The sequence below is a fragment of the Sparus aurata genome, chromosome 2, assembly GCF_900880675.1.
Source record: "Sparus aurata chromosome 2, fSpaAur1.1, whole genome shotgun sequence".
Lineage (NCBI taxonomy): Eukaryota > Metazoa > Chordata > Actinopteri > Spariformes > Sparidae > Sparus > Sparus aurata.
In genome coordinates, this window is record NC_044188.1 from 7,774,328 (window position 1) to 7,796,715 (window position 22,388).

The 22,388-nt window shown below is 44.3% G+C and overlaps 1 protein-coding gene across 8 annotated transcripts in view; it reads right to left on the reverse strand.

Annotated features, from left to right (window-relative positions):
* Positions 1-986: 986 nt before the first annotated feature.
* Positions 987-22,388, reverse strand: part of stard13b (StAR related lipid transfer domain containing 13b) — a 71,636-nt gene continuing 50,234 nt past the window's right edge. For 3 of the 8 annotated variants that reach the window (XM_030404228.1, XM_030404230.1, XM_030404229.1), the window contains 13 exons: positions 11,120-11,191; positions 9,913-9,994; positions 7,690-7,753; positions 5,287-6,650; positions 5,010-5,180; positions 4,379-4,538; positions 3,938-4,136; positions 3,504-3,717; positions 2,985-3,099; positions 2,645-2,866; positions 2,245-2,462; positions 1,979-2,155; positions 987-1,860 (listed from right to left, as the gene is read on the reverse strand). In XM_030404228.1, the coding sequence (XP_030260088.1) occupies positions 1,743-1,860; positions 1,979-2,155; positions 2,245-2,462; positions 2,645-2,866; positions 2,985-3,099; positions 3,504-3,717; positions 3,938-4,136; positions 4,379-4,538; positions 5,010-5,180; positions 5,287-6,650; positions 7,690-7,753; positions 9,913-9,994; positions 11,120-11,191 (3,176 nt within the window). In that variant the 3' untranslated portion in view covers positions 987-1,742. Of the gene's footprint in view, positions 1,861-1,978; positions 2,156-2,244; positions 2,463-2,644; positions 2,867-2,984; positions 3,100-3,503; positions 3,718-3,937; positions 4,137-4,378; positions 4,539-5,009; positions 5,181-5,286; positions 6,651-7,689; positions 7,754-9,912; positions 9,995-11,119; positions 11,192-13,136; positions 13,403-13,464; positions 13,483-13,654; positions 13,674-14,594; positions 14,790-22,388 lie in introns of those variants that run through there. The other 5 variants (XM_030404231.1, XM_030404247.1, XM_030404239.1 and 2 more) reach the window with 5 other exon arrangements.

The window sequence follows — 22,388 nt, forward strand, 5'->3', positions numbered from 1 at the left end:
TTGTATTCCTATGTCCCAATGTGACCGACTAATAATGTCCTTTTACCGTCGGTGGGAAATTACTTCCAGGAACTCCCTCTAATACTCCCACCCCCTCTGTTAAGCTTGAACCTTGTTAAGAAGAACCATAAAACCAGCCGGTATGTGAATAGAGGTCAGTGGTGGGGGTTTGACTTTGCTATTCACACGCTAAGAGAATATACAGGGAACTGAATAAGAGAAGCAGATCCAGACTCAACGGCCTGCAGCATTGTTCATAATGATCAGTAAGGTCTGCCACAACAGCATCTCACTTTTTTATATACCTGCAACATGTCTGAGCTGCCACGACCTCTAACTATGTCTCAGTAAGGCTTTGAACAGGTACTAAATGGTGTTAATTTTTCAAGCTTTCATTGTTTGTGGGGCATCCCTTAAGACTGAAACATTAACATTGTCATTTTGTGTTCTAACCTTAAATATCTGTTGAAAAAGCCTGTTCAAAAAATGGGTAATGGGTTAGGGTTGAAAGGAAGCCTTAATTTCAATATTGTCTCGGCTAAGTTGAATTGTCATTGGCTGATCAGAAAGGGCCATCTAGTGGACAGAAATGACAATCAGCCAGGGTTATGTTTTCAAGCCTTTCTCTTTCCATGCAAGGCCAGACAAGATAAATGAAAAAAAATGTTTGCATTTCACTCTGAATGGCCGTTATGTTTGTTTAAAAAGTTAATTGAAAGCTCAGATAAGGTCTCCATGTCAATCTATTCTCCCATGTGCAGTGCCTGCAATCATGTGTTTCCTTTGAATGGCCAGTAGAGGTCCCTCCCATCCAAGATCAGGAAGAGCTGTGTTTTATGTCAGTACAAGTTAGTGTATATGCACATTTTCTATAACTGCTATTGAGACTCCTTCACAAGCCCATTACTGCACAACTCCTTAAAATGTCTTGTTCCATCTGTTTGACATGGCGGCGCGATAAAGAATCACTGCATGCAAACATTTCATACTTTTGAAAGTTTTATTAAAAAATGATGTCTCTTGTACTTGGCTGCACAATCCAGTACCCTTACGCAGGTATGATCAAGTCAAACCTTAAGTCATTCTTTTCACAACCATAGGAGGTCAAAGTTTAATAAAATTACACCCATTCCGAAATGGCAATACTGAAGCAAAGTAAAACCAGCTTACAATTTTGTACCATGTGTATTACAGGAAAGTGAAAGAATCAATATATAGGATATTAACATATGTACTATTTATCCCTTCACATATATACAATATATACATCTTATTTGCATGTACAGTATATTCACATATATATACAGACACTTGAGTCTACATCATAATAATTATAGCTTTAAATCTGAAATGAATAACATATACATGCTTCCCAGAAGCGTTTAAGAGCTTGAATGTCCTAGACATTGTAGATTAAAGCAAAAGTAATACAATATTATTAAAGATAATAATTATCATAATATACAGGTTTAGCAACATGAAGGTAAATAAAATCCTAACGCTAAGGACATTGGCAGGATGATTAATTTCCCATTGAGTAATTATGCTCAGCACCTATAAGATGTCCTCTTTTGTCATTGTGCAAGTACAGAGGAGCTCAACATTATCTTCGGAGCATTTCTACTCTGGAGAAAACTGAATAAACTGTGCTTTAGTTCTGGGGTCTATGTGTCGGCCTGTTAACATTGACTCAAAGGCTCAATCTTGATGTCAAGGCTGAGCAGACACAACTGGCAAAGAGTTCAGATTTTGGTCTCAGGGCCGTCTGTGATTATTGGCTGGAAGGAGTTGCGGATCCTGGCAGCTTCTGCGGCACAAAGGTGACCGAAGGCTTTATTGTACCAGTCTGGAGTCCTTCCCCTGAAACCATAACAGTGTAATTAGAATACAAGCACATACAGGAACTTCAGAAAAATATTTTTTTTAAATGTAACTATAGTCACACATCTAAATGTATTAAGATATTTGTGGGACTTACTTCAAGTCCACTCTGCAGATGTGAGTGAGTCTTGACTTTCCTGAGCCACATGGCTCCAGCAGGTAGTTGGACTCCAGGACGATAGCTCGTACACCTCCAACAGGAGGACAATCCTCGTGCTCTATAGACACAGAAACCAGGGAGCAGGCACCTTTGGGCAAGTCTGTCCTCCATGACCTTGGATAAGAAGAAAGTGATTGAGTTTGTATCTTTAGGGAAAACAAATTTTGCATACTTGCAAACAATGTTGCGTTTTCCCAACTCACCTGAGGACCACAAAGTCCCTGCTTTGATGAGGGGGCATGCGATTCAGGACATACTGAAACACCTCAGTCTGCTTGTCCAGTGTCTCACACACTTTCCACTGCAGCAGATCCACGTCCCACAGGTGGCGCTCTCGCAGCACACGGTTCAACACTACAGATGGTGGCGCTTCAACCTCCACGGCCACTCGCCAGCGTCTCAAAGGGTTCCCATCTCCCACCTGGACGGGACACACAGACATAAACCATCATGTTAACTTGTGGATCTGAAAGCAAGATCCATGCGTGAGGTATCAAGTATGGCTTGTTACTTTTTCGTATTATTGATAATCATTTGATACCTTAAGTTGATAAGTGACACTGGGATTATTGTGATGTACTACTGTCTAAGAAGAACACCAACCTTCTTATAGTAGAGCTCTGTGTTATCAGAGCTGCTGCAGGACATCCAGTACTTGGACTTTTCTCTGCCCTCTTTAAGCAGGTTCTGGAGCCTCCCCTCCATATGCGTTTGGTACGTTCCGTCATCATCCTCCAGCTGCTTGCATAGCTCGCCAATTGTCGGTGCATGCAAGTCGGCCTCCACGTATGAATTACGCGACTGAGTAACCATCTCATGAGGGATCTAATGGATGTATAAAAGCATGAGGTAAGACTGACAGCAAACATAAACAGGGGGTGGCCTGTGGATATTGCACCCAGGCTTGAAATTCTTGCATCATCTCAACCGCAGGTTGTTGTACCTCAAAGAGACGGTTGCACTCTATGATCATATGAGCCAGGCCCTGTGTTGCTGCTAAGTTTTCATTCAGATCCTTCTGGTCCGGTCGGCCAGTGGCGTACTTCTTCTGCATTGCCCTGGGGGATTATGGGGAGAGGAACTTATTAGGCCAGCAGAGTCCCCCGGTCACCAAACACAGTAAATAAACCCTTCCTCCACTCTGCGGGAAACCCCTTTGATCCCTTTGGCAACAATTTCAACATGGTAAATTAGAGAGCTTTGCTTTGTTTGTACACAGCATGATCTCATAAAACACTGAGCTTTAAAAAGAGTGCCACGTCCTTTTAAAACTGGCCCAGATAGAGAGTAATCTACTGCACCCCTGAGGGCTGAGACGACTCTGTAACACATTTTATGTCTATCTTTATGGAGTCATACGTGAAGATAATCATGCAGACGTTAATAGAATGCACGCATGTCTTGCTCTTTTTTTTATGGGGGAAACTGCAAGACTAAAAAAAAAGACAAGAAAAAGAATTACCTTGGTGAGAGGTTATCTTTCTTGAGTATGTTGAGGTGAAAAAGGGAGGGCGCCAGGCACACAGCGATGTTCATGGGTGTCATCTGGTTCTCCTCCACGGAGGATGTGACATCACTGAGGAAACAGAGCAGTGTCTGCAGCACCTCCCGATTTTCATCTGACATCAACATGATGGCTGCCTGGACGGCTTGCAACCTTTGGTCCTTCGGCACATCTGCACATTGGAGAGAAGTGATTTGTATTATTTCTGCTTTACAGACACAGTGATAGAGGAGAGAAAAGCAATTATTAGCTGCCAAAGGTCATTTGAAATTGTTATGTGTGTTCTATGTTAGGTTCACAATGTTCTCCAAATTAAAACACAACAAAGTGAGACATTAAATCAAAACCTGACATGGGACACAAGGCAATGACAGAGAGATTTATGTCCTTACATTGGTAGATATGGAGGAAGGTCTCCCCCAATTTGCTGGTGAGCAGAGGCTCGGGCAGATCTCGGAAGAACTGCTTCACCATATCAGCCACATCATAGGCAGACTGATCCTCATAGTTCACATTGTCCGGAGAACTCTCATTCATCTGCCTGAGAGCTTGAATTCGAGACTTCACCCCGGACTTACGAAAGAGACCCACCTGGAAGCCAAAAACAGGAGCGTTCATGTTGACTTGACAGCTGCCAGCAGAATGCATTGAACAGCAGTTCCGCTCACGTATTGTTATTACACTACTAGTCTATCTGCCTCCAACCTGTGTCATTCATTGTGCACTGAAACCTTACACCGTGTCATACACATTAGATAAACCAGAATGTTTGTTACATCACACGTGAAAATGCAAGTCAGATGCAACCTGAGAGTGTGTAAGCAGTGGCTGACCTGGTCAAGACACTGGCTCCTCAGGTACCGCAGGGCCTGCTGCAGGCCGAGGGGCAGCGGCTGTCCAGAACGCTGCACATGCACGATGAGAGGCACTCCAAACACATTCTTATCCTTATAGTCTGGTACCTTCATTCTCTTCATGAACTTTGGGACAGACCTGGGAGAGACATCAACACAACATCTTTGACGCCTTGTCTACTGGCTAAACATGGGGCAAAACAATGAACATTAACCTAAAAAAGGACGTTGCCACAATATTTGATTTAATGCAAATAAAATGCCTTTTGCAAAACAATCAAATGATTGATTTGATCAAAGTTGAACCCCATATGCCAGATTTGCTTTTTATGGGTTAATCAAGCATTGGTGAAAAAAGTTGAGTATTTTTTAAATTGTCATATTTTAAAGATGAAAAATGTAACCAAGTTATCCTTAACAATCTTTCTACAGTCTAATCATATGTTTTTTCAAATGCAATCCGAATAATGACATAATCCCAATTACATGTAATCTGTTACTACCGAAGCCCCGAAGAGTATTAACAGCTTGTAAACCTAAAATGAATCTGTTCAAAGGAAGTCAATTAAAAGATTCAGTACATCACATATCAAATGGATGTTAAACTTACCAGGTCCAGCCATGCTTGTTGGACAAGGAGTACTTCTCCATGATTGCAGTAAGACGCAGCAGAGAAAACTTCTGCAACAGACTCAGCTGGCCTGCGGACTGGTTCGTAATCTGCAGCGAAGCCACTGAGTGACTCAGACGATTAGATATCTGAAAGCTGGGCCATCGTAACCTAAAGCAATAAAAGATGAAAGATGAAAAATGTAACATTTTTCTTTTTGTTCACAGAAGAGATTTAAAATATTCCAGTATTTGCAATACAGCTCCATGAGTCTTACCGGTTAGGTCTCGTAAGCGAGGCACCTACTCCAGAATCCCTCCTTTCCCTGAGCCTCGTAGATTCTGTCTCAGCGAGCGATACTCTGTCTCTGTCACCGTAACTAGGTGTGGTCTGACTTTCCGTGACAGAATTTCCCTCAAAGTCCAACGTGATCTGACTAGAGGACTGCAGGCCCCCCAAGTCTTCACTCGCACCGTCCAGCTGCGCCAGCCCTTCTCCAACGGGCAACACATTCTGAGACCAATGGTCCACTATCTGCTGGAGACCATTGACATGCAGCAAGATATCGTCCAGGTGAGGGAACAGGTCCTCTTTCTCCAGGTCGATCAGGTCTCCCGTGCTGGCGTACAGATGCGAGCCGGGAACATTATCGTACACACTGATGCGGCTGCCTCTGGAGCAGCACTGGGTGACGGGCCTGGGGTCCTTCCTGCTGGAAATCAGTGGGGAATCCAGGTGCATGCTGCCCGTGTGCCAGTTGATAGAGGCCCCGTTTGTTGGGGACAGGCTCTCTATGGACAGTGCTTTGGGGAAGGTTCCTGGCTTGTGGTCTTTGGGAATGTGGACCACCAGGTCTTCATAGGAGCAGAACTCATTCCTGCGGTTTTGTTCTGCGACTTTATTCACTGGAGTGCCCGAGAAGATGTCTATGTCCTCCAGATACATGCCGCTGCGCTTGTGGTCGGCCCGGTGAGGCTTACGCTCTTTCAGGCTGGGTGTGCTGACAGCGCTGCCACTGGAATGGCTGCTACCTTCACTGCTGGAGTGGGACGGCAGAACTTTGTCGGACGGGATTTCTGGAGCTCCCCCATCTCCATTTATGATCTCGACACAACGCAGCGTCTTCATAGCCTGGGCCTCGTGCTGCAGCACCGGAGAGCTGATCACCAACGTCTTACGCCCCCTTCCCAGAGTTCCCCGAGAGCGCAGTGTCTCCATGCGCTTCAGGAAGTCTTTGGCACGGATGCGGCTTGTCTTGCCGTGCTTATCAGGTAGCGAGCCGTAGTGAGCGATTTCTTTGGGGATGTGAGGCATTGTGAGGGAAGTAGAGTCTGGCATTGCCGCAGAATCCGAGCAGGTGCGGTTGGAGCAGTCCGAGTCCTCTGTGCTGAGGCCCCTGTGGCCGCTGCCGCCGCTGCTTTCACTGTGCAGGGAGGAGACCTCCTGCTCGCTGAGGTCTGTCAGAACACTCTCACTGCTGGTGGTGGTTCTCAGAGGCACGCCGTCCCCGGAGGGCTGACCTTCTCCGTGATTTTCCAGCAGACAATCAATGTCCTGTAACCTGGACCAGCGCCGGCTGCTCCACTCAAAGGTCCATTTGTCACTGATAGCAAACAGGTCTTCTTCATCAGAGTCTTCACTCTGTGGAAAGACGGATGATGTTACATCACAGCTTACATGATTTAATTGAGCATTTTTCACCTTCTTTTCCAGAATGGATGCTTCCATTTAGGCCTCTCAAAATGATCTTCATAACTACCCAATTAAATTAGAAGGATCACACAAACACATACAGTGCACAGTGTGGAAATAAAATAATTGAGCCTGATATAAAAATAACCTAGACAGGCTCTGCATATTTTTCAGACCTTACTTACTAAGATAATTAGTTATTCCTCTTTTAGTCATGCGTAAAAACATCAGCTGGCTTGTGAAGCTAGGCGCATACAGCACGACACATATCATCTCCACCACAAAGAACAGTTTCACAGGAAATGCAGGAAATAGCTGGAGGATGCTTCTGCTCAGATTTAATAACATTATACAGCCAATGGTGATGTAACACCAGACAAATGATTCTGTTGACTTGAAGAGTTTTCCATAAATAGACCAAGGCAGGAAAATGAATGCGAGCCAGCAGGCTACAGTCCAAAGTAGGGACACATAAAAAGTATTCACGCTAAAAAGACATGAATACAACAATGGCACAGTCTCAAATATCATAGAATCTGGGTTACAGGGATGAAGCCAGATTATGTTTGTGTTGCTGCAGGAAGCAGATGTATGACTTTCTTTGTAAGAAAACACCATTTCTTATGGAGGTGCTGACGTTTGTCTTTTATTTCTTACACAGTTCAAATGACAACTGTGATATTCAAGTAAAGGAATGAGGCTTTTTGAGGGGTAAAATCCTGACAATGCACACGAGTACAAAGTGCTATGTTTCAAAAGAGAAAGAAAGAAAGCACGACACAGCTCTCGGCTGATAAGTTGTCTTTTTACCAAATGAATCAGGGGTTTTTTTTTTTTTTTAAGTTTGGAAAATAGACGTTTGGGGAGATACTGAAGTGTCACACTTCTCATGTTGTTGCACTTTTCATACAATAATTCATCTTCAAAGTCAAATACTGCAGAAGCGTCATTGTGATGATAGGGCGCATGATCTACAGTCGACACTTACTTTCTTCTTCGGAAGGTTCACGTCAAGTTTCATAGAGGCACACTTGTTCAAGGTGTTGAGTCGCCTGAAAGACAAATTGCCCGAGGATGAGAACTGTTCCGAGAGAAAACATCAAAATAGTTACCCCTAATGAGCTCTCCAGAAATCCCTTTGTGCGGGGCTGTTATGTGTTAACTGGATCAGCTTCTGGTCTGGACATACAACCAGACCCGGAGGGAAATTGAGTTTGTCCGTGCCACAAACTCCTAAACCTAATGAACGGCGGCAATTGTCAGTTGCTCTGTTCTTTTTGTCTCTGCAGTGGATTTAAAGGGTTGTGGCTTGAAAGGTGGTGTGAAGTAGTTTGATTAAAGGTCAAATTAAGGGAAAGCAATGGATTAGCCACATGTCTGCCCTAATCACAACGTGTTTCAATCCATATAACATGCAGTTTGTAATCGTTTTTCTCAAGAGCAATAAGAAAACTTTGCTTTTGAAAAACTACTGCTGCAGCTCCCCTGAACTCGAGTTTTCTCGCAGTGGCAATGAAACGTTTGCAATATTTTTAATCAAACCAAAAGTCTGAGCCTTGGAGCATGTGCTCAGTGATTAGAGGTTTTGTGGGTGTGCAAACTGGGATATATTAAGTAACGGCACCGAAAACATTACATGAACCAACAATAGCGCAGGGGAAAAGATGACGGCATGACAGAGTTCACCCCAGCTCATTGTGCCTTGGCTTTACACAAAAGGAAACACATTTGCGGTATGATAATCACAAGCTTTAACGGCTCCACATATTACAGTCTTTTTTTTCCTTTTTTTTTTTTTTTTTACAGATTGAGAGCATTGTGCTGTGGCAGTAAACGGCCTCGGATGAAGGCTGTAACTATCCCTGTGTGCTGTGGATGGTTGGGGTTAGGCAAACAAAAAGTTCTCATGATTGTTACTGTAGATAGTGGGACCCAAGTGAAGAGAGGATTTCTAAGCTGGGGGCCCTTTTATTCCACCGGCCTAAAGAGCTTTGACTGTGGCTGCTAAAATAGGGGGCTGCTCAGCCGGGGAGATCTGGGAGAGCACTCACATACATGAAATATCTATCAGTTTCAGTTCTATCAAAGACACCCACAGCACGTAGGGTGGCATTTATTTTTTCACACTAGACAGAAGCGGCGCAACCGACAACAAAGCCATCCTTATGTCACCATAGAGATGCTGGGAAGTCATGGGCAGAATCACGTTGGAGGTGGAACTGTTTCCAATTGTCTTCCATTTATCCCGTGGCTACTTTGGAATTTAGATGAGTTGCTTTAGGGTTGTTTAGAGTCACAGTATATTGAGCCGTGTGAGGCAACCCTCGCGCTCCCCGCTCGGGACGGTTGCCATGGTTACCGGGGTAATTCAAGTGCTGTTTTCATCTCGGCTTGGAGAAAAGTGCACGGGCCGCCTTGCCCTACAAGGGAGCGATGCGGACCCACCAGTCGTTGGCTTAGTGCACTCGTCTATTCTTAATACTGTCTGGCTAATTGGGGAGAAAAACACACACATCAGACGTTTGTCATGCTGTTACGTCAGGGAGAGGCTCAGAATACTGAGGAGGATTCCTGCCAGTGTTTTTGGAATTTGTTAAATTAGTATGTTTAGTCTTGACAGATGAACATCTAATGGAGTGAGGTAATAAATTCAATAAACAGTAAGCGCGTGGAAAATTGTCTTTTTTTAATGAGATTCTTCATACCAAGGATTAGAAAATGCAAGTTACATAATGTTCTGATTATAAAGGGAAGCTCATATAAGGATTCTCACCTTAACTCCTGGCAAGGAAGTGATAATATTATGCAACTTTTAGTCCCAAAGGCGGCTTTTTCAGGGAGCTAGACCAAAGAAAAGAACTCAGAATATACAAACCGCTTTTGTGGGATTACGTGTTTGCATGAATCGTTTTACTTGCTCAGCTGGCTGAAAAAGCCGCAGACAAGAATCAACTCGTGCCAAAAGTGCTCATCGAAGGGCCCGACACGTCAGCCAGGCGTGTCAGGGTCCTTAATGCTGTGAGTACACGACCGATCAGAAATGTTCAGTGCTGTAGGCCTCATATGTATATTTTTTTTTTCCGAAAGAACTAACCCCAGACCAGGGACTTTTTGGAGTTAAAATAATGCCCCCTGAACTGAAGTTGGACCCTAGCCCTTGCGATAGAAACACTCATGATGTCCTCACAGTGTCAATCAAACATCTGGTTACCTGCACAGAGGTTCCACGAGATCTTTGTCCAGGAAGTCATGATCTCTTTTCACCGGAGTTATGTCAATGGGGAATTGGGAATCTGAAAGAAAAAAAAAAAAAAAAAAAACCCACAAAAATGAGGCAAGTGTCTAAATGACATGTGATATTTCAGACAGAGCTCATGGATGGGAGAAACTGGAAGGAAAGATCTGGAAACCACATTCTTTCCAGAAGTACAATGAATGCTGGGAGACCGTCAAACTTGTTTTGCATGTGATGCTGATGGGAAGAGACAGAATTTGCCCAAATAACGGCGCTCGGGCTTGTGCAGGCATTACGTCTTGCTCTGGGTATGGGCCTCCTCTTACATAACTCGAGAGACTGAATCCAGACCCTCTGAATCGAACATTCCACCACATTCATGAGAAGTCGTTAACTTTTTTATGAAAAGCAGAAGCCGCGTCGAACGCTAAGACCTCAACAAGGCTCGGTCTGTTCTTTGATGGGACAGACACTCGGAGATACTGGAGGCTTTGAAATATGATAATAAGATATTTTCTTCATTAATGTCATTTCTAATACATGACGCCCTGCACCAGGAGTGAAGCTGTGCACTCCAGCAGCCATTATCAGGGCTGGAGCTCCGTTACAACTATGTACAAACTGTCAGCAAACAAATATATTGCACTGAAGCACATCAAACGTCTGGCCTCGGCACAGAGATCTGAGGGAGTCGAGCTCCTTTAAGCTCTGATAAAAACCCATTTCTTCCCATGACTTCAGTCTTTAAGCACAGCAGACATGTTTATGTAGTAACCTTAGCTCGGAGAAGATTAGACCTTAAAAGCAGCTGACGTTCCGCTTGTTTTGTGGTGTCTGGGGATCCGACTGGAGCCGTAGCTGCGAGGCTTCCTGAGGACAGTTGTGTAAATGAGGCTCACTGTGCACCCCGTGAATACATGGTTCTGTGCACATCATTTGGGACCAAAGGCGTCAGAGCAGATGACACTGTGTGCCATTATTCACTCACCATCTTAGAAAAGGCCACATTAAAGTTCAGCGTTTCACTCCATAACAGATATAAAATTAGCCGTGACGAAAAATGCCTCTTTTTTTTTGGTTCATCACAGAGTCCTTTCATTCATTCTTCTCCATCTTTTAACCAAACAACATTTCCCCTCTTTGTGATGAATGTGCGTGGGAGTTCACTGAGTGCCTTTATTACCTTCAAAGAGCTGAGCATACTGGGGAAATCCTGCTGCCCGCAGCCAGTCACACGCCTCCTTCGCCTCAATTTCTGAAAAGACAAGAGAGTAGGTGTTTTGAAACAGGGATAAAAAGTGAAACCAAACCACAGGAAGACGTTTTCATTTTGACAAAACAACAAGAGAAAGCAGCATCAACTCCCCCGCACCTGGTTTCCCAGAAAACACAGCAGACTTATGGGTGATTGTGAAATCGGACCCCTTCCCCAGTCTGATTATTCTGAGATAACTTGGATGTGATGGTGACCCCGCAGGTCAGCCTGTCTGGGCGGAGGTATAGCAGCTCACTCACATGAATGGGATACACGGGACATTATATAACCATCTGCCGTTTTTTTACTTTTAAAGGATAAATTCACCCAAAAATGAAAATCCTGTCTATATCCACTCACCCTTCACACAGGGTGTGAGATAAAGCTACCTTAGCAGCTAGTTTAGAAACGGTGTAAAGAATATCTCTTCAAATCTTCAAGTTATGATCTCTGGGCTTCTGGACACTTAGATTAAGCCAGACATGGTGTTATTATTATTATTTTTTCCAATGTTTAATTTGACATTTTAAAAGAAGTCCCCATATACTTCAGTCGTTTACGACAATGTTGTTCTGCTCCAAAATGTTTTTTGGGCTATGAAACTTCTCCTGACTTTCCCTCTGCACAGGGGTGAGTAGATAATGCCAAACTCTACATTTTTGGGTGAAATGATCATTTAAAAAAGGAAAGGACAAGAAAAGGACAGCACCATACACTGAGTAAAGCCAGAGAGACTATCATGTAAATCACATGTTAAAAGAGAAGTAACCAATTTTAAGACAAAAGCTCCAGAGCTGCAACGATTAATCGATTAGCTGTCAGCTGTTAAATTAATGATGGATTAATCCGTTTTGACAAGACATCAGATGACATCATCTTGTGCTCTGGTAAACACTCATCGATGTTTTTCACCATTTTCTGACATTTTTACAGAACCAATAACTGATTGATTAATCGAGAAAATAATCAACAGATAAATCAACGATAAAAACAATCATTACTTTCAGCCCTCAACAACGTTACACAACTGTAAAACTACAGAGCTTTCTGGGAATCCTTAGTACAGTCCAGGCGAGCTATCACTCTGACTTTCTGATAAACAAATGACCCCGGCCGTCAGGATCACATGCTGCTGCTGCTGCTGCTGCTGCTGCTGCTGAACTGCAGGCCGAGCCGTCTGCAGGCTTCAGAGCCGCTGATGACAAGGAGAGGAAACAGACCGTTGGCACCTTTCCATTAATGCTAATAGAGGTGGGTGCCATTTACCGCCTCGGTGAGACATCAGTCTGACACACTAGTGCTACAGCACACAGTCTGCATTAGATCAAGAAATAATATACAAAATCATGTTTCATTAATAACTAAATTAAAGCTCGCTTGCACCCGTGATGTCAAATGTATTCTTTACATATACATGTAGAGACAGTTTTCCTTCACTTTACTGTAACAAATTGTCCATTAATGGAAAACAAAAAATTAATCAGGACAATGTTCAGAGCTGATTAGTTGTTTATGTGATTAATTCTTCTCTGGTCCCACATGTGAGAACTGTTATTAGTTTTATAAATAAATAATTCTCTTGGACTGGGGTTAGGAAAGAAAACTGGAAATTGGAAACTTGTACTATCATCGTTTTTATCACCATGTTCTGATGTTTTATCGACTGAACAACAAATCAGTTAATAAAGAAAAAAAACTAATAGGTGAATTGATGAAAAAAATAGGAAATCGAACAGAAGAATCTAATCTAAAGAATCAGAAAACATGTGAGGAGAGTATTTTGCCGCAAATAGAGAAGCTTTCCTTCACTTATATCCAAAATAAGTCACTTCACAGCTTCAAACGGCAATTACAAATCACAACGCCAATGCGGTCAATTATGAAAATAAATCACTTAAATAAGAAAACTATAACGCACAGACTTGAAAGACAAAAGTACTCTTACCAGTTTCAGGCAGCTAATAAACTTCCCACTGCTTCTTATTCTCACACACACACACACACACACACACACACACACCCGAGATTCAGCCAGCTCTCCACAATGTAAAGAGCGTAAACATCCCGTCCAAGAGGAATCACCCACGGGTAACAAACAGCTCTCCCATCACATATCTGAGCTCCACTCCCTGTCTGTGCCTGTCACACTACGGCTGAAACACGAACCGCGCTCATTCATCACACAATGCTGTGCAATTACAGCGACGGTAACCTTGCGAACGAGATACTGCTATCACCTCTTTTTACTACTAAACTGTTGTGCCAGGACTCACCTGTGCTGCTTCACGTCTGCCTCGCAGAGAAATCAATGAGAAGTGACTTTGGTCGTCAGACTGACCCACAACTGAATAAATATTAACAGTTCCCTGTGTCCTTGGATGACAAAAAACCCTCCACTGTTTACCCCTGTAACCAGCAGTTGAGTCAACATGTGTTGGCTGCCAGGAGCCGCTCTGTTCCCACCTGTATCACCGGGAGCTGAGGGCTTTTTTGTGCAGCTAGGCTTCCCTCCCAGGTGAATAATATCAGGCCTGTATTATTCGACTGCGGCGCGTAGTGAGAGCGCTGCCAGGTCCTCTTGTGTCCCACAGCCGCAGGTTGGACCACTGGGAGCAAGTAACACGAGCTGGGAATTCCTCTCTGTTTGGCATTCTGTAACACGATACCGAGACATTCTGTCCTCTCATCCTCTCTCTAAGGAAAATCTCTTGTGGATAAAAGGCTGGACGGGCACCGTGCCAATGAATGAGAACTTGTGTTTGCTCTCCACAACCCACAGCTTTAAAACTGTGTACAGTATAAAATTACAGTTTCACAAAGGGATGAAACCCAGTTTGGCTGCACGACAAAGCCCCCCCCCCCCCGAATGTCAAAAAGCTGTGTATGGTTAAGGTATCCGTGGCAAGGGATGACTCCTGCTTTTACAATCTGCTTTTATGCAACAATCACTATCGAGAAAACACTGGTTATGCAATTCCTGGCTGAGATATGACATGTGACAAAGTGCCACAGGTAGAGATATGGCACACCTTGGCAGAGCGGACACAAAACGCTGCCAAAACGATGACAGTTTTAAAAGGCTCGTTCACCTTCCACTCCCACACAATAATATTTACAGGCTGAAAACCTTCGAAGATTTTTTTTTTTTTTTTTTATGATACGCTTTGTTTTTGTTTTTTTTTCTCTCTGACAGCAAAACACTGTGACTAACACTAATCCTCCGCCTTTCACACTCTTTTTGGAGAACAACATAAATACCAGATTCATCCGACCCGGGCTTACTGTGAAGAAAAACAAGACGTCATCATCACCGAAGCCAAGGCCCTAATGTGTCCGCCCTCCAAAATCCCTCAATCAACACAAACTATAGCTTATTTCCGGTAACAAATAATCGCCTACTTACGGGATATTTTCATCATACAGCCGGGGAGGTTCATATATCCGTCAAGACTTAAAGAGTGTCTCTCAACATGTCAGAGCATCTTCATTCCCACGCTGAGCCACATTCCTGCTCTCTCTCTGAGCACAGCTTGCAGTTTGAACTCAGATCCACAGCTCCCTCTTTCCCCTTTCTCTTTCCATCTACCCCCAACCACCATGTGCCTGCCCCAACACTAAATCTCTCCTCCAACCCACCCCTTTTCTGTGGCAGCCTCCCTAAAGTTCACCCCCCACCTCCTCCTCCTCCCTCCTTCCCCCCCCTCAGCTTCTTGTGCCCGACCCTCCTACCCGGCTCTGCCCACGACAACTCTTTTATACCCCACTCAGCACATTTTTGGCAAAGATCTGAGCGAGCGTTGCCTCTGAATTCTGCGACTCTTCTTGTGTTTCAAGACCCTGTTTTGTTTTGTTTTTTTGGAAAACGTGAAGCATTTACTCCCATTTCCTGACACGTTCCCCCTGTTTTCGGTCACTTCTTCAGCCAGATCACACGACGTCAGCTTTTGCAATTCTCTGAAATGTTCATCCGAGAAGTGTGAACACTGTGGGAAACGTTTCATTTTAAACAAACAAAAAAGGGGAGCTTGGCTTTTGGAGAGTCCAGATGTTGTTCCAGCGGATCGACGAAATGGAAAAACGTAGGCAGCTGAGCCGGGGGAAAACCATGACATAAACTGTCAGCAATCAGCAGCAGTGAATCATGCTGAGGCACTCAGCTCACAAGACTGCGCCGCGCTCACATCATCACAGTGATATATCCGTCTGTTACACCTCTGTCTCAGCCTCTTTGTCTGAGGAGAAATCCATGAATGAGAGGGGACAGTGCTGCTGTGACTGCTGACACTAAACAAACAAGCGTGTCTGTGAATTTTCCTTTAACACAGTGTATGAAAGAAATGTGGTCAAGAGGACATGATCGCTGATTGTATCTAATGATGTGTGTTTAAAGTGGAAACAGACTATTTCCCACCATGGTTTCCGAGTGGTATTATTGTTACCACTGTTGCAACGACAACCGGATTGCTTTCTCTTTTTCCTCAGAGTAGCAACTACTGACAAAACATGACAAAACACGAGTTCATCTGCTCATTTGTTCTAAAGTGGAGACGAAAGTTAAAAAGTTAAAGCAAAATACCCTTGTTTACTGCCAGTTGAATAAAGTTATGTATTATTATACTTAAAAATATTTCCAGGCAACTGATTTCATTGTCTATCCAAATATATGATATGAAGTGGTGAAAAAAGGTTAATAATAACTGAAAGAAAACTGATATATGCGGTAAAAAAAAGAGTTAAATTCTTTCTTTCAGCTCCTCGTCCTTTGCAGCATCTATAGCAATAAAAATCAATATGTAATTAGACCGGCACTCAGTAGAGTGCATACCTCCGCCATGGCCTAACAGCCCCCTTTAATTCAATCAAGCCTTGTCTAAATATCAAACTCAAAAGCTCTCTTTCATACTCAGTTTTGAACCAACCATAAGTGGTTACCCATAATTGAAGCTCACGTGATCAAGCATCTGCATCAAACCAGAAAAAAAAACGAAAAAACGTCCCCCATTCAAGTTTTTACCGAAATCTCCTCAGTAGTTTTTGTGTTATCCTGCCGACAAAGCAAGCAACACATGGACACAGGTGAAAACACAACCTCCTCAGTGGGGGTAAAAAACATTAAAGCAGCGAAAAAGCACTAAGAGCACATCTGTATGGTCTTCATATAAATTCCATTATATTCCTACCTTCCCCTTTGCCTGTATGTACAGTAGAAAGGAAGCAATCCATTTTACCCAAATGCAAATCTGCCGTCACTTTTTCCCAATTATATCCACTTAACAGCCTAATTTCACATTATGTTGTAAAAGATGAGATCACAAAATTCTATAACATGTGAGGAAAATGTATTACTTTAGACATGTGGATAAAATGACCGGCGCTTTCAATTACTGGGGTTTACCGTGGCACCATGATTATGTAAGGACATCACAGCCATCTATAATTTCCTACAGCAGTAAGTAGAATCCCACATGTGGCTGCTTCTGCCGGGCCTTCCCGATTCGGCCATTTCCTCTTGTAACACACATGTCTTCTGACCTACTGGGGCCAGGAATGGGTACACCTCTGCAAACACAGACAGGGTGACGTAGACAGGCCACTTTAGTCACCTTAACAAATTTAACAATAAATACACTCAGAGCTTTAAAAGCACTCTAAAACTAACTGCGCGGACCCTTAATGCGCCTGTCCATTCCTTCCCTGCACCGCAGTGAATGAATCAGCCAGCCAGCATCGGTCCAAAAACACACAGACAGTAACTGAGCGCTGAGATTGTCTGCATCACAAACACCTGGAGAAAAAACAAAGGCAGCCAGCTATATGGAAAAAAAATGATTCCACTCGTGGGCTGGCTGGCGGTGAGGTGTCGTCACGCTGGGAGGCATGGAGGAGAGGCCTCTCTTCCCCCTTTATGATGCTAATTGCATACAGACACCCACTCACAGAGCAGTCAGCCTTACTGTAAAAGTAAGACGAGACAGACAGCCAGCCAGGGGAAACACACTGCCCCCTCTCCTCGAGTCTGCCCAGAAACCACAACATCTGATGGCTCATGCTCAAAGTAGCCAAACATTTCCTTCTGTCTCAAGGTTTGCAATTGTGCGTAATGGAGCAAGCAGGAAGCACAAATAACGGCAGCAAAAAGACGGGCGCGATGTCCGAGAAGTATGATTGTACGGGAGGCACCGGAGAGCTGTTCCCTGGAAATACTGGGAATGCCCGAGGTGGATTAACACTGCGGTGCCCCATGTAATTCACCTAATGTCGTGGGAATAAAGCCTGCCTATTTTCAAGAGCAGGTTTTAATTAACAAAGCTCTACACGTCCCCGAGACTCCAACCTCCTCGGCACAATGCGCCAAAATCATCAGCCTAACGGGAGGTGCCACTCGCTAATATCACGAGACGTTCTCGGCCCCTTCTCGTCCTCACCTACAGTCTCTCAAGGTGTTGAGACAAAGGACAACCGCCCAATCTAAGAGATAATCTGTCTGCAGAGGTGAGTAACAACACAGAGCCTCTGTGGATGTGACTCTATTCTTTATTCTCTCTCTCCAGTGATTGACACATGAGCCGGCTGGATCCACAGGCCCAGTAATTACAGAGAAGCCGGCGTTGAATCACCCACGGTCTTCTCCCAGCCCCCTCGTTTGATCCCGCGGGGCACACGGGGGACCTGTTATCCTCCGGGCCGACACGGGACGCAGGTTTAAAATGATCAGCTCTTGGCTGCGTTGCTACGGCGACAAAACAAAATTTCCTCAAATACAAATGAGCGAGCAAATCCCCGGCCCTGCTTTTGCCCTGTGGTCCACGGCGACCTGCGGAGAGCTGCTTTCAGTGGACCACAGGTCTCCAGTAACAAGTGGATATACAAAGCAGACATCAATGCCTCCTGGAGGACCGGGGACTTGAGGACAAACCCGGTGCCAGCCCAGAAAAAAAGCCAGTGCCAAGGAGGCATTAGCATTCTGAACCTGCGCAAGTCGGGGTTTCACAGACAAGAACCAGCCTTTTAATCAAAGCATATCATCATTTTCTTTCTCCTCTGACAGACAGCAGGTACATACTTTGTAAAGTATAAACACAGTCTGGTTTAAGTATTTCTTTAGAGGTCCACCTTTCACTTCCGAGCAGACACACACTCACAGCGAGAGCTTATTGATTGTGAGAGTAAATAACATGTGAGCTACAGAGCTGCTGTTGTTGACCGTTGCCAAAGCCTGCTGGGTCAAAAGTCACCGGAGCTGTGTTTTTCTCTTGAGGTCCTGTATTGAATTTAAACAAGAGCAGCACAGCTGTGGTAACACTCTCCTTCACCTCTGAAGGACACCCAGAGAGAAGCCTCTTTCATCTTCAGGGGCAACAACCCATCAATGCGCTCTCTGTCTCTCTTTGTGTCTCCGGACATACCAGTCACAGCTTCATTTGCATGTTACTAATGATGACGAAATGCTGGAATACCTAGACGTTTATTCACCTTTATCTCTGCGCAGCGTGTTGGTCACCAGCGGTCTCATTTTCTGTTTTGACACAGCCCTGCCCGTGACACAAAATCAAGATGGATGTCGGCTTGAAGGAGGGTTGCAGCCTCCAGTTAAAACCATGTGGGGTCAACGTGATCTTGTAAACATTTTTTTTTAAACGATGGAAAATCTCTCAAGTGTTTCCAAAAGCAGACGCCACACAACAGCCTGGGAGAGAAATGGGAAAGATTGTCGGAGAGAGACTGTCTCGCCCCGACGCAAATAGCTTTTCGGTGAAGGGTTTACAAATTACCCCCGACCCAAAACTGCAAAGTGACAGCCCACTGGATCTCGCTGGGTGTCACAGCCAGAAGACAAATAATGGGCTGAGATGTGTGGGCTGCGTGGCTTCAGAGTTCAAAACTGTTGGCTCGGCGTCGCCGTAACGTCTCGCATTCACTCAGGTCTGAGAAAATGTTCTAACAACCTTGTGTCGATTCTGAGGAAAGTGTGGAGTGGTGCTGCAGCTCCACAGACAGGCGTTCTATTTCTTCCCCTTTGGTCACACTGCAGGACACTCTGGCACATGAATCGCAGCAGACACATCAAGAGAAGCGTCCTTTACTAGAAAAAGGAACCCCTGACCCCGGAACCTCTTGGAAGGAGGAGACATCTCAGCAATTTCCAGATCCCCAAGTACCTCCACTTTACAGCCAGTAACTCAGTACAGAACAGAAATCAATCAGCAGGGCTTTCTGTGAAATACATACTGCAGTGACTTCCAAGGCACGACGCGCAGGCTAAACACTTCCAGACACTGGACCGCAGCCATGTTCCCACGCACGCTCAAGTGTTTTGGCAGCCATCTTGGAGGCCTTTATGAAAGATTTGCTTTCTTTGGTGATAAAAACATCAACTTTGGCTTTTCGAGATTTCCTTTTTCATTTCATGCGGGCGTACCTCCCCGAAAAAAAAAATAAAAAACCCCTGGACTATTTCTTCGAGCCAGTGTTGATCTTTGCAGCGTAATCATTGTCCTGGTTGTTCGGTCATTCTCTCTACTCGCAGATAAATAAACAACACAGTGCAGGGTGAGTGATGCAGGCCGGTTCGGAGATAAGACACATCAAGGGATCGCTATCTGGTTTTCTTCTCTCGGACACGGTGATTGGAGCCAAACAGTCACTCTTATCTCTGTTATTTTTTCATTCTAAAATATTGTATATTAAAGTGAGCGCCACACCGTTAATAATAGTATGACAAATCTTCCTAGAAAGAATATAAACAGTAAGAAAGTCTGATGTAACAGATCAGCAGAGGTACCTGTGGTCATCTCCAGATGTAAGGCTCAGAAACCTCATAGTGGACTTTACTTTCCCTCGGCTCTGTTCCCAGTCCACTAAAGCCGCAGTTTAAGATTATTTTCATTATCAATCAATCTACACGATTAAGAGATTAGTCTTTAAAATGTCGAAAAACTTCGGAGAAATGCTCCTCGCAAAAACTCTTCTAAAGTGGATGCACATGTTGGGCCGTGCGCCGAGCGCGTAAATAAAGTTTTTCTCCAATCAATTTGGGATCTCGGGGCTTCTTGAGACTTGGATAATGCCGTGAAAGCTGCGTGAAAGCAGTGAAAGCTGTTTGAATAAAGTCCCTTCAGTTGTTAAGCAGAATGCTGCAACACTGTTTTGCTATGAAGCTCCGTAAATGTTTTGTAGAGGACGAACACTTCACTTAATGGAGTTTTAATGGAGCCAGCCTTTTGGCATCATGTTATAATGTTATTATATGTTGCTGTGTGTACTCTTTTATACGTCTTTTTTGTTTTTTTAGCCAGCCTGCGCCTAGCTTAACATCTTGCCAAAGGACTACAGTTGAAAATTAGCCTGCTGGCTAACACTGGCACATTTACAGAAATGTCGATTAATGTGCACTGTCCGTTAAATAAATAAAATAAAAGAAATTAAATGAAACTTTCCATCCAGCATGGTGGTGTGAGAAGATCATGACTGAATTTCATTTTTTGGGAGATTTGTTTCATTAAGAATCTTGAGGCAGTTTGAAACTTTTCCTTTGCTTAAAGTCTCTTGAGTCTCTCAACTTCCATCCTTCTCTCGGCTTCACTGTCCTCCTCGGGTGTCTTTCTAACGTCCTCCTGATCCCTGTTAGTGGCTCTCCACAGCTGGCTCCTGCACTGTCCCATGTGGTCAAGTAGTTCACTGTATTTAGTCACACCAACGTATACATCAAGTGCCTCGAGGTGTGTGTTTGCGTGCTTCCTGGTATGAAGTCCATACATGCCTTCACAGTATGCATGCCTTGCCGTGTCACACTCATAATTCACGGTTGTGTGGCTGTAATTCTTCCTTCCCTTTGATAGCCTATATAAACACTGTAATCAGTTTTTTCCAAGAGCGCTGTATAACACAACTACAAGCGGGATGACTATGATTTCTGACGGATGCTCAGCCGACTGACCAAAAATCCTGACTCAAACACGGAAAAAGGACTGACTGGAAAGTTATCAACACATGTTTCTTAAGCGCTGGCACCCACACGAATCAAACGCCTCAGGATGAAAGACTTTAGCAGATGCTAATCAGTGCAAAACGTCTCTAAACCAACAGATGATGTCTCATATGTGACCACAGCTCTGTAAAATACAGGATACGAGTGAAGAATAACACGCAGAAAGAACTCCTCTGAAGTCGAGTCCCGCGGAGCTGCATTAGGTCCACCTCCCTCTCATTTGGACCGGATCCCAGAGGGGACTACTCGGGGTTCCCTCCTTCTCTGAGAGTGCGGCCTCTGAGAGTCAGAGGGTAGAGAGGGGGCCAATGTCAGAACAAGGGCCCCTACCGTGAGAAAGCCCTGGCAGGACCTCCACAATAAAAGCATGGAGCCATCCCGAGGGATGCCGGGCCTAATTAACAACATCAAAGTGAAGCGGCCACAGGACCGCCTCAGGAGCGCAGCAGACTTGTGAGTCGCAGCAGAGGATGATGATACTGTCGGCATGTGTTGTTGCGCGTGATGAGGTGCGACGTAGCTCATCGAGAATGCGCCGAGAGAGATCAGTGATTGTTCGGCCTCACAGACACAGAGCACTGATAGAGAAGTGTAGGACTGCTTGTCATGCGTTGGCCATCAATGACAGGCTGTGTTCAGATAGTCACTCCCCAGCTGTAAGGCCAATAAAGTGAAGAGACAGCGGCTGAATGTCTGGGGTCTGGATGCCCGCTGCCTTTCAGCCTCTGTCAGTTTTTCCAGCTAATGACTCGTAGTGGACATTTCTACCACAAGAGGGCAGCCAAGCGTTGAACTCTGGGATGTCTTCCATCCAGATGAGGAGATAATGTTTTATATTGATGAAAAAGACTGTCCAGCACATGTTGTTACACATCACCTGACAGTTATCGATACCGTCTTTTGACATCTATACAAAATCCATATTGTTTAGACAAGCAGATGTGGACATTTGGATGCTTTTGTGGGACAAAAAAATGTCGATATCTCCACATGTTTAATCATTCAGGACATGTTTCCTGCAGCTCGTTCATGACAAGACGTGATTATTTGGATCAAAACACATGTCAGGAACTGTGTACTGGATGTAGGTTAACAAGGCTTGTTTCTCCCCGTGAATGACCATTTTCTAACCTGCGGAATGTACAACAGGACAAGTTTTTCCATCCCAGCTCGGTTAATGTGTGACTTTCCGTTCCTGTTACAGTGCAA